This window comes from Chiloscyllium plagiosum, unplaced genomic scaffold, assembly GCF_037043375.1.
Source record: "Chiloscyllium plagiosum isolate Xiang-an unplaced genomic scaffold, Cpla_swu_hap1 HiC_scaffold_6, whole genome shotgun sequence".
Lineage (NCBI taxonomy): Eukaryota > Metazoa > Chordata > Chondrichthyes > Orectolobiformes > Hemiscylliidae > Chiloscyllium > Chiloscyllium plagiosum.
In genome coordinates this window covers 74,525,702-74,538,407 of record NW_028270144.1, presented here as the reverse complement: position 1 = coordinate 74,538,407, position 12,706 = coordinate 74,525,702, and the positions used below count along the sequence as shown (strand labels likewise).

Below are 12,706 nucleotides of genomic sequence, written 5' to 3'. Positions count from 1 at the left end.
AGGTGAATCTGTGGCGGATATGGAAGTTTCCCTTGGGGCCTTGGAGAGAAGTGAGGGGGGAGGTGTGGGCGCAAGTGTTGCACCTCCTGCGGTTGCAAGGGAAGGTGCCGGGAGTGGTGGTTGGGTCGGTGGGGGGTGTGGATCTGACAAGGGAGTCGCGGAGGGAGTGGTCTCTACGGAAAGCTGATAGGGGAGGGGAGGGAAATATATCCTTGGTGCTGGGGTCTGTTTGGAGGTGGCGGAAGTGACGGCGGATGATGCGCTGTACATGGAGATTGGTGGGGTGGTAGGTGAGGACCAGTGGGGTTCTGTCCTGGTGGCGGTTGGAGGAGCGGGGCTCAAGGGCGGAGGAGCGGGAAGTGGAGGAGATGCGGTGGAGGGCACCGTCGACCACGTCGGGGGGGAAATTGCGGTCCTTGAAGAAGGAGGCCATCTGTGTTGTACGTATTTTGAACTGGTCCTCCTGGGAGCAGATGCGGCGGAGACGAAGGAATTGGGAGAATGGGATGGCGTTTTTACAGGGGGCAGGATGGGAGGAGGTGTAGTCCAGGTAGCTGTGGGAGTCGGTAGGTTTGTAGTAGATGTCCGTGTTGATTCGGTCGCCTGAGATAGAAACAGAAAGGTCTAGGAAGGGGAGGGAGGAGTCCGAGACTGTCCAGGTGAATTTGAGGTCGGGGTGGAACCCCGCATGGGCACCCGCATGGGCCCCAGCTATGCCTGCCTCTTTGTAGGGTATGTGGAACAATCCATCTTCCGCAACTACACTGGCCCCACCCCCCATCTTTTTCTTCGCTACATTGATGACTGTATCGGCGCTACCTCGTGCTCCCACGAGGAGGTTGAACAGTTCATCCACTACACCAACACCTTCCACCCCGACCTCAAATTCACCTGGACAGTCTCGGACTCCTCCCTCCCCTTCCTAGACCTTTCTGTTTCTATCTCAGGCGACCGAATCAACACGGACATCTACTACAAACCTACCGACTCCCACAGCTACCTGGACTACACCTCCTCCCATCCTGCCCCCTGTAAAAACGCCATCCCATTCTCCCAATTCCTTCGTCTCCGCCGCATCTGCTCCCAGGAGGACCAGTTCAAAATACGTACAACACAGATGGCCTCCTTCTTCAAGGACCGCAATTTCCCCCCCGACGTGGTCGACGGTGCCCTCCACCGCATCTCCTCCACTTCCCGCTCCTCCGCCCTTGAGCCCCGCCCCTCCAACCGCCACCAGGACAGAACCCCACTGGTCCTCACCTACCACCCCACCAATCTCCATGTACAGCGCATCATCCGCCGTCACTTCCGCCACCTCCAAACAGACCCCAGCACCAAGGATATATTTCCCTCCCCTCCCCTATCAGCTTTCCGTAGAGACCACTCCCTCCGCGACTCCCTTGTCAGATCCACACCCCCCACCGACCCAACCACCACTCCCGGCACCTTCCCTTGCAACCGCAGGAGGTGCAACACTTGCGCCCACACCTCCCCCCTCACTTCTCTCCAAGGCCCCAAGGGAAACTTCCATATCCGCCACAGATTCACCTGCACCTCCACCCACATCATCTACTGCATCCGCTGCAGCCGGTGTGGCCTCCTCTATATTGGGGAGACAGGCCGCCTACTTGCGGAGCGATTCAGGGAGCACCTCTGGGCCACCCGGACGAACCAACCCAACCAACCTGTGGCACAGCATTTCAACTCCCCCTCCCACTCCACCGAGGATATGCAGGTCATTGGACTCATCCACCGCCAAACCACAACAACCCGACGGTCGGAGGAGGAGCGTCTTATCTTCCGACTGGGAACCCTCCAACCGCAGGGGATGAACTTGGACTTCACCAGTTTCTTCATCCCCCCTCCCCCCACCTTGTCTCAGCCGGATCCTTCCAGCCCGGCACCGCCTTCCTGACCTGCAGTCTTCTTCTTGACCTCTCCGCCTCCACCCTACTCCGACCTATCACCCTCACCTTGACCTCTTTCCACCTATCACATTTCCAACTCCCCTCCTCCAAGTCCCTCCTCCCTACCTTTTATCTTCTCCTGCTGAACACTCTCTGCTCATTCCTGAAGAAGGGCCTGTGCCCGAAACGTCGAATCTCCTGTTCCCTGGATGCTGCCTGACCTGCTGTGCTGTTCCAGCAATAAAGTTTCAACTTTGATCTCCAGCATCTGCAGACTCACTTTCTCCCTGAACCAAAACTTCAGCCTTGAATGCGCATAAAAAAAAAATCTGTCACATTTTTTGCACAGGTCTAAACAGCATGACTTTTTTTTTGGTTGGGGATTTTAAATTTATGGTCAATCCACTCCACTTTCATTTGCAGATTTTGCCAATGGAAAAATCCAGTCCATTGTACTTAAAAGTTTCAGAATAGGAAGCACAGTCCCTCTTCCAATCAGGTGATGTTCAATATTAAAACAAAACCTTCTTTAAATATCTTCAACTACTTTGTCTAGATGCAACACAAAGATTAATAGTCAAAAATATCTACAATATTTAAAGTTAAGTAAAAAAGTGAAGACTTTCTTTCTCACTAACTCTACCTTAGTTTGACGAGTTTCAGCACACAAAATACGATTATGGAGCCAGTGGCAATGCCTTCACACATTTTACAATGGGGTGTGCTCTTTATCGTGGTATCCACAAAGACCTTGGAAGGTCTTGATTAAAAAGATAAGTTTAAATTCGAGGAGTTGGTGGTTCTGGTTCGATTGCAGTTCGTTAAGTAGAGGAGAAAGCTGAACAGGACTCAGTATGATTTAGGAGACAGGATGATGTTGGACAATGACAAGCACAAATTTATAGAGCAGATCAGGATTGTTTCTTAGAACAATACATTGCAGAACCCATCCAGGCACAAGCTATCTTAGATCTAGTGATGTGAAATGAGGTAGATTGTAGTTATGCATCCTCTAGGGGATAGTGACTGCAACACGTAAAAATTTCAAATTTAGTTTAAAGGAGAGCAATTTGAATTAGGGAACATTTTTAAGTTTGCTGATGACACAAATCTAGGTGGGATTGTGGTTGTGAGAAGGACGCAAAGAGGTTTCAAGGTAATTAAAGACAAGCTGAGTGAGCATGTGTGAGTGCATGGCGAAATGTGAAGTTACATGTATTGTTATTGAGAAACAGAAGAATATCATTTAAATTGGGATGTATCGGGAAGTATGGATCGAGATGTCCTTGTACACCAGGAAATGAAAACAGATAGGCAGATGTAGCAAACAATTGAAAGGGAAAGTGAATTATTGGTGTCATTGCCAGAGGACATCAATTCCTAACTAGGGATGCCATAGTACAGTTACGCAGGATCGTGGAAAGACTGTACTTGCGTATTGCTTACAGTTTTGGTCTCCCTTCATTAGAAAGCATGGTTGGCAGGACTGTTTTTTAAGGAGAGGTAGGTTCCACTGGGTCTGTATTGATTTGAATTCAGAAAAATGAGCAGGGATCGGCTGAAACACAAATTTCGAGTGGGCTGCACAGACTAGATGCAGAGGGAAAATTTTTTCGTAGTTGGGGGGGTGCATTCTAGAACAAGGATACGCCATGTAAGAATACCAGGTAGATTGTTTAGAGCTGATATGAGAGGTTTTTTTCACTCAAAGGGTAGTAAATCTGTGGAAGCCAAGTCATTGTATATAGTCAAGAAGGAAATGGGTTAATGTTTAGATTTTAAAAGCATCAAGGGGTATGGGGAGAAAGCAGGAATATGGCATTGAGAGAGAGGATCAGCCATGATTATATCAAATGGTGAAGCAATCTTGACAGGCAGAGTGGTCCAAGTCCAGTCATCGTCCATTTTGCTATACTTTTACCTATACAAATTGATTTGTCCTAAGTATCACTTTTAGTCAGTTCCACAGGTTCAAGGATGAGTCATTTCTAATGCAGTTTGATAGCATCTGAAATGGACATGATCTGTCACACGCAGGAGATGAGGCGCTTTAAGGGTTGAGTAGTTGGGTTTTAAGTTCTAAAGAAGAGTCACTAGACCCAAAACCTTAACTCTATTTCTCTCCACAGCTGCTGCCAGACCAGCTGAGCTTTTCCAGCATTTTCTGTTTCTGTTTTGAGTTTTTAGGGTTTTGTGTTACTTCCAACACCTTGAATTCACTCTTCTGTTTCTGTACCTTCCTCGATGAAACTTTGTTTTGGTCAATCTGCTTAAATTAGCAATTTTGAAAAAAATTCTGGGGACCTGGCAACTACACCCACCACTCCCAATCTATAAAACCAATTCTTCTGGTCAGTTAGATCAGCTACTCTGTGGATTCTTGCTGTGTACAAAGAAGGTAATTACATTGGCTACTTCACAGGTACTTGATTGGCTGCGAGGAGCTTTGGGAAATTTTGAATAAGTTTTCTTTTTTTTTCATTTTTCAATTCTTATCACCCAAAACAATTTATAATTAACTAACACTGTGTTAAGATAAATCAAGTTTAGTGAAGTGGATAAAATATTATCCTGACTAAATAAACTGTACAGACATTAGCTTTCCAAAGATAGTTGCTTCATCATGCTTCATATCAATTTTTGTTTGTACGTTTTGCACAATATTTATTAAACAGGATATGTATTTCATGGAGACTACATAAATACTGATCAAGTGATTTACTCCAGCTAATTTGGATGGAGTTACAACTCTCTTCATTAAGTTCAATGTTTTGTCATAAACAGACCTAAAGTGAATTCTGCCCTAACTCTGTGTCAATCCTCACTTCTTAGAGAATACAGACAATGTTTTAACCAACCTTTTGTATAAGTGCAGCAGAATTGAATGTGTCCCTGACTAACATATTCTAAAACTGTTTTGTGACCAATACATTTCATTCAGTTTCATCGTTATCTTCAGCCTCAGAATTGAATGAGTCTTTGGTGGACCCTGTTTTTCAACTTTGCACAGTTAAATGTAAAATGGTAATTAGAGTCACACCTGAGGCACATATTAACTACTATTTTTTCGGAATTCCTGAAATTTGTGTATTTTTTCATTCACTCATAGGAGATTATTGGTCAGAGTATTGAGTACAGGAATTGGGAGGTCATCTTGTGGCTGTACAGGACATTGGTTAGGCCACTGTTGGAATATTGCGTGCAATCGGAAAGATGTTGTGAAACTTGAAAGGGTTCAGAAGAGATTTGCAAGGATGTTGCCAGGGTTGGAGGATTTGAGCGATAGGGAGAGGCTGAACAGGCTAGGGCTGTTTTCCCTGGAGCGTCGGAGGCTGAGGGGTGACCTCATAGACGTTTACAAAATTCTGAGGGGCATGGATAAGATAAATAGACAAAGTCTTTTCCCTGGGGTCGGGGAGTCCAGAACTAGAGGGCATAGGTTTAGGGTGAGAGGAAAAAGATATAAAAGAGAACTAAAGGGCAACTTTTTCACACAGAGGGTGGTATGTGTATGGAATGAGCTGCCAGAGGAAGTGGTGGAGGCTGGTACAATTGCAACATTTAAGAGGCATTTGGATGGATATATGAATAGGAAGGGTTTGGAGGGACATGGGCAGGATGCTGGCAGGTGGGACTAGATTGGGTTGGGATATCTGGTCGGCATGGACGGGTTGGACCAAAGGGTCTGTTTCCATGCTGTATATCTCTATGACTCTATGACTCTAAGTGGGTGTCTCTGGCTGGCCTGCATTTATTGCTTGTCCCTTGTTGCTGTTGAAAAGGTGGTAGTGAACGTTGGGGAATCAGGAGGTGAGTTACTCACTCAGTATTTAGCCTCTGTCCTGCTGTTGTAGTCATTGCATTTATGTGGTGATCCCAGTTGAGTTCCTGGTCAATCATAACCCCAAGTATGTTGATGGTAGGGAATTCAGTGATGATTAATGCCATTGTCTCTTTTTGGAGATGGTCACGTATTTGTGTGGCATGAATGTCACTTTTCACTTGTCAACTCAAGCCTGGATATTGCCCAGACCTTTTGTATTTGAACATGGACTGCTTCAGTATCTGCATTGTTAAAAATAATGCAATCATTGGTGAATATCTTTATTTTTGACCTTATTATGAAAGGAAAGTCACTGAAGAAGTAGCTGAAGATAGTTGGGCCTCAGACACTACCTGAGGAACTCCTGCAGAGATGTCCAGGAAATGAGAAGACTGACCTACAACAACTACAATCACTTTTGTATGCGCCAAGTAAGACTCAATCAAGGGTAGAATTTGCATCTGATAGCCCTTGATTTTCTGTTTTGTGAGGGCTTCTTGATGCTACACTCAGTGAACTGCGGCCTTGATGTCAAAGTTTGTCACTCTCACTTCACCTCTGGTATTCAGCTCTTTTGTCCATGTTTGAATCAAGGCTGTAATGAGGCCAAGAGCTGAGTGGCTCTGACGGAACCCAAATTGGGTGTCACTGAGCAGGTTATTGCTGAGCAGGTCTCTGCTTAACTATCATGTTCACAACACCTTCCATCACTTTCCTGATGATCAAGGGTAGACTGATGGGGTGGTAATTAGCCAAGTTGGATTTGGCTTGCTTTTTGTTAACAGGACATAATTGGGCAATTTTCCACATTGTCGGATAGATGCCAGTGTTGGAACTGTGCTCAAAGTTCATGGCTAGGGGAGCAGCAAGCTCTGGAGTACAAGTCATCAGCACTATTTCTGGAATATTGTCAGGGCCCACAGCCTTTACAGTATTCAGTGCCTTCAACCATGATATCAAGTGGAGAGAATCAAATTGGGTGAAGATTGGCATGTATAATGTCACTTGAGGTGTCTAAGATGAGTCATCAACTCAGCACTTCTGGTTGAAGATTGCTGCGAAAGTTTCACCTTTATCTTTTTTCTCACTGATCTGTTGGGCTCTTCCATCATTGAAGGTGGTGATATTTGCGGAGCCTCCTTCTCCGTGGAGTTGTTTACTTGTCCACCATCAATCACTACTGGATGGAGCAGGACTGTAGAACTTAGGTCTGATCCATTGGTTGTTGGGCTTGCTATTACTATCACTATTTGCTTATTGTTGCTGTTCCAGTTTCTTCCTGCTATAATAGCCAGATCTGTTAAAGGTAGTTCCATCCTCATTCTGCTTGTCTGTAACTTTTCCATTGTAGTGATGCCTGCATCCTGCATTTGGACAATTTTAAAATCTGTAATCATTGAACCCTCTATTTTTTCTGTCACTGTAGAATGTCCCATTTGTTCCACCAGACTGCAGGAAATAACTATTTACCCATGAGATTTTCAAGTCTGTAAACACCTGACCCAACAGGCAGTTTATATCAGAGAACTGAACATCGCTTTGAAACAGGAGTCTGTGTACATAATGAACATAGACACAATCTTGCAATTTAAATGCCAGTACTGAACCGGGAATCTCTAAATTGAATTCTTTCAATCTTATATTCAATCTGTTCAATAACATATTATGTTCTTACACTGAATAATCATGTGTTTTCTGAAATATATCAAAATGTCTGACTGTACCTCTTTGACATTTAATCGATAATTTTACTTGTAAATTACATTCAGGAAATCTAATAGAAAATCTAAACTGTTGGCCATTCAGCTCACAAAATACTGAATTTATGATTTTATTTTTGATTGGAGGTGACAATACGAAAATCCCATCTAACTTCCTCTTTGGCAGGATGTAACCTAGATTCACCTATCTATTTCATTTTTCCACTGGTCTTATGGTTTAGACTCAAAGAATACCTGAAAATAATCCCAAAATTTACATTTATTTTCCGTCATTTCTCAAAATAACTTCAAAGAGTGAAGTTTTCCTTCTGAGTTCTTCTCAATCTCCAAGTTTTGTCTTTGGGCAATCACTCTTTGCAATCATGTCCTAATCTCAAAATCCAGCTGGTGAAGGATAGAACTGAAGTCAATGCTTGCTCAGCTTTATATTTATAAAGTGAAAAGTTACAGACACCGCTTAAATCAACCACAGTGCAGTTTTAATAATTATTTCTTTATAGGAATAGACATTAACCTAAAGTTTGTTGGGTTATTTGAAATGAAATTAAAGTCAAAAGAAAGACATGAAGCTTGCCTTGTTGAAAACATTAATGGTTACAGGATGACTAGCAAGGTCACTGGTCTTGGTGTTTCTGTGACTGAAGGAAGATGTGTATGTGTTTGGATTAATATTTTCTCAGTAGCAATGGACCAAACTCTGTTTCAGTAACTCTGTAAGACTGGAATCGTGTTTCAAAACAGACACAGTGATCCAGATGTAATAGTGTGACTATCTATCAGCTCAGCAAAGTATATTAATCACAGAATTGTGCTGTTCAAATATCAAAAGTTGATTATGTAACATGAACAACTAAGACTGAGATCAATGCTTGTTAAAAACAAACAATAAGACTCTTTCTAGGAAAACAAGCAAGTCCAAATGAGTAGTGATTAAACCAACTGTGGAAAACATGACACATTTGTGACATTTGCCAACAGTCAACCTGATCAAATTGCCGCAAAGGTTGAGCACAGCCTTGCTTGTATGAAGAAAGTTGTAAGAAAGGTTGCCTTAGAGCGATAGCTAGATAGCTCAGGACAACATTGTCTGATCAGTGGCTGGAGGTTGAGAAGAAACATGCTGATCATTAGTTTTGGTTTGAGCCTTGGACAAGTCCAGATAAACCAATTCACTTTTGATTGTAAGCAATGTGCGGATAAGATTTTTGCAGTATTTTTCATCGTGTTCTTTGCTTTAAGAAGTGAAGTCCTCGATAATGCCCACCTAGCTTTAATTAAATATAATAAATATATAATTATGATTGGAGGTTTAAGAAGATGGCAGTAGTATTGACTGTGCTTCTGGGCCAGACGTTCAACTCCTAAGTACTATAGAGATATGTCATGACATATCCAAACAGGTTAATTTAACAAAAGTAACATCTTTCCTTTTCAATTCTTAATAATATTCCTGCCAAAAAGTAGTAATTTGGACAAGCATATTGCTGAGAAAATACTGCTTTGTCAAAGCATTTTGTCTTGTCTTGTACTCATTAGGGCAAGTCACAGGAAATACCAATGTAACCAGAATCCAACATGTATGCTTTATTAGAGGAGAGTAATGATTGGTAGATGGACTCCCATTTCCCCATGGGCATAAAAATCTTAAGCTGTTTGTATCAACAATAACATTGAGAATTAAAACAAAAATGCAACACATGTTGGATTCCTAATTTCTTGGGGAGCTAGTTGGAATACAGAAAGCACATGGAATAATTGAAAAAGAAAATCAAAGGGACATAGAGAGTACATTAAAATAGTTTAGAAGATAACATATAAGGAAACTTAAAAGTATTGTATAAATATACAAATAATAAAAGAGTAGTTAAATGAAGGATGAAAGGACCAAGATTAGGGACCATCTTCTTAGAAAGCACGTTAGGATACCAAATTAGTACTTTGCATCTGTTTGTACTAAAGAAGTGGATTCTGCCAATGTCATAGTAGGTAGTACCAAGGAGGTGATATTGGAGAAAGCATCTAGGATAAAATATCGAAAAATGTGGTACTATGAAGATTGATAGCACTCAAGGGAGAAAAATCACCCATCTGCCCGGGATGCATTCGAGATGGCTAAGTAAATCAAAATTGGAAATCGGGGAAGCTCTGACCACAATCTTACAATCCTCCTTCGACAGGGCAGTGTTCCTCCAATTGAATGGAAGATTAATAATTTTACCTTGGTGCTCAGAAAGAGGGAGAGGGATAAACCTGGCAACTGCATGCCAGTCAACGTAAACATCAATGATCTGGAAACAATTAAATCAATAAAAATCTGTTGGGACCTGATAAAATATGGGATAATAAATGAACTCCAGTGCAGAATTGTCAAAAACAAATCATAATTGACTGACATGATTGACTTTTTTGAAGAAAGAACAGACAGAACTGATGAGAGCACCAATTGTTATTCTGTAGCCCATCTTTAAAAAGATATTTGATAACTTACCTCATAATTAAATTGTTATGTAAACTAAAATCTATGGAATTGAAAGGGCAGTGGCATGAGTACAAATACAGTTATCAGAAAGCAAAGAACAATGGTGAACTGTTTTTTTCTAGACTGGAGCTGTATGAAGTGGTGTGTCTCCTAGGCATCAAAATAGGAACCACCACTGTTTTTGATATATATTAACAATCTTTACTTGGGTATACATGACATGATACTAAAGTTTGTAGATGACATCAAGTTCAGATATGTACTAAAGAGAGACAAAGTCAAGAGCACAGTTCAGGAGAACAAAGATGAAATAGGCAGACACAAGACAAATAAATTTAATACAGCAAAATTTTACACAACTCTTTTAAACCATTTTAAAAGGTCTGTGGCAGAGAGGTATGGGTTTAAGGTACACTTTGAAAATGCCAGAACTTGTTGCAAAAACTGTTACAAAGGCATTTGTAACAGATTCCATGGTTGTGTAAATGGAGCACAAAAGCAAGGATGTTATGCGACATCATGGGATATTATGTTATAAAATACTGTTAGGCCATAGCTGGAGTATCATGGCTAATTTTGGACATCCAATTTTATGAAGAATATTAACCTCTCTACACCTTTCTTGTAAAACAACTCTACATCCTCTCTGAGAGTAGTTTTAGAAGAAACGTATAAAGGATGCATAACTTCAGTCATGTGGGGCCACTAAAGAAATTGGGCTATTTATTAGATGAGAAGGCTCAAGAAAGATTAGATTTGTTCAAAGCTACAAAGGGCTTTTGGAGAAGACATAAGATTAAACTGTTTCCAGATGCATAAGAATTGCCAACCATAGCACACAGATCTAAAACTGGCAAATTAACCAGAGATGATTCATGGAAACATTTTTCTCTGCAGTGACTTCTTGTGATCTGGGTTGCACTACTTGAAAGGCTGACAAAAAAAGTACAATAATAACTGAGAAAACAACTTGGCTAAGTTGCTGGAACATTGTCAATATTATGAGAAAATAACAGACGACTGGGATCAATTTAATAGCCCTTTCAACCAGACAATACAAAAGCAAAGGGTCAAATGGCCTCATCTTGTCTAGTCTTATTGTAAAATTCTGTCCTATTGAACTAATACATTTATAATAATGTCCATCAGGTGAAAGACTCTACTTCTCTCTTAACAATGGATATTGTTTTTAGATAGAAACATCCTCAATTGTTTCCTCAAAGCAGAAACAAACTACTTGGAAAATAAATTAAAAACCTCAGTGTATGAAACTTCTAACTACCCAGAAGGTGTCAGGCAGTTAGGAACTACAGTGAGCCATATTACGTACAATGTGAACATAGTGAGTTTATGAACAGTACATCACAGTAACAAGATTCCTACGTTTCAGTTCTGGTACCATGAATGACTGATATGATATTTCTGTGATAATAGGGCAACTTTCTGTTTATATTAAATGTCTAAATTCCAAACTTTCATTGTTTAGCCCATAGGCAATGAAACACACCTAGCAAATCAATATAAACTAGTCAGTTCTTGTCACTAAACTGAAACATGTGCATAAATAATTATGCAGACAAAAATAATCCCAATTCAGTTGCAGAAAACAGTTTCAGGATTATGAAAAACTGAAAACTCTAAATTCAATAGGAATATCTGGGTTGGATTGGGAATTGGAGGATCCATCCAAGATATTTTCAGAGGAAGAGAATATTTTAAATAAAGAGAGAAAAATATTGTAAGGTTATCGTGCTTCAAGTACGTGGCTCAAGTAACTGGTTAGATTTAATTTTATTTTCTGATCAAGCTCTGTGATCCTGCATTACCTGAAATTACTTTTTTCTCTCCCTCTTCATCTCCAACTCCATCAGCCAAATCTTATTCTTTATGTAAAGGAGACATTGCTGTTAAAATAACCTTCTACCATTGGTTTCTTACTTGTGGTGAATGTGATAACCTGCTCCATTAATCTTCCAGTCTTTGCTCAAAGGGTCAGAAATTTTACAGGTTCGAACGATAAGGTGCTGCACATCTCGCCATGTAAGGTTCGGCCTAAATAAGAAAAGAGATTTATAAACACATTAGATCATTTCCTTCTTGTCGAAATTAACTGGCTTTAAGTAGTTAATTTCACCATTTCTTCTTAAATCTATATTACCTTACATGTGAATTCACATTCATTGCATTATGTGTAACCCAAATAGTGAGTACAATTTCCTTGAACAGAGAGGAGCACTTTGGACATTGTTAAATTGTAAACTGCTCCAAATCCAAATACTCAGAATGCATCGGTTTAATAAACTGAAACATTGTCATCTTTTCTCATTAATGAAAAGAGTTATTTGGAAAGAACAGAGAACAGTGATTCTATCTATGGAATGAGTACTTCTTTTAAAAGTGTATTTATACTATTCTTTAAAAAACTGTCACACATGGTTGGGGTTCTTTCCCATTTCTAGCTATCATCAGCCAGGGGAACATCCAATGATATTACTACTTTTTGTCTGCGATTATGCCCCTGAATGTAAAGAGTCGGTAGTAATGTAAATACTTAAAGATGCTGTACTGGTACCAGTGTCAGTCAGCCAGCTCCCAACAAGGATAAACGTGGCTTTCGTTTTCAGCTAACATACATCCTGATTTATACACATTGACTTGGCTGATGAATAGTCCATACATAAAACAGAACTATTGAATTAGCCAGAATTTCTTACATGGAATAATAATGGCCCAGATTTTACTGTAAGAAATGAGACAATGGGAGTCTCTGCTGACT

General features: G+C 40.9%; 1 protein-coding gene across 1 annotated transcript in view; it reads right to left on the bottom strand.

Annotated features, from left to right (window-relative positions):
• The window catches only part of LOC122550661 (PC3-like endoprotease variant B), an 889,929-nt gene that overhangs the window by 229,519 nt on the left and 647,704 nt on the right, over positions 1-12,706 (bottom strand). The window contains exon 13 of the mRNA XM_043691743.2: positions 11,869-11,982. Coding sequence (XP_043547678.1) covers positions 11,869-11,982 — 114 coding nt within the window. The remainder of the gene's footprint in view (positions 1-11,868; positions 11,983-12,706) is intronic.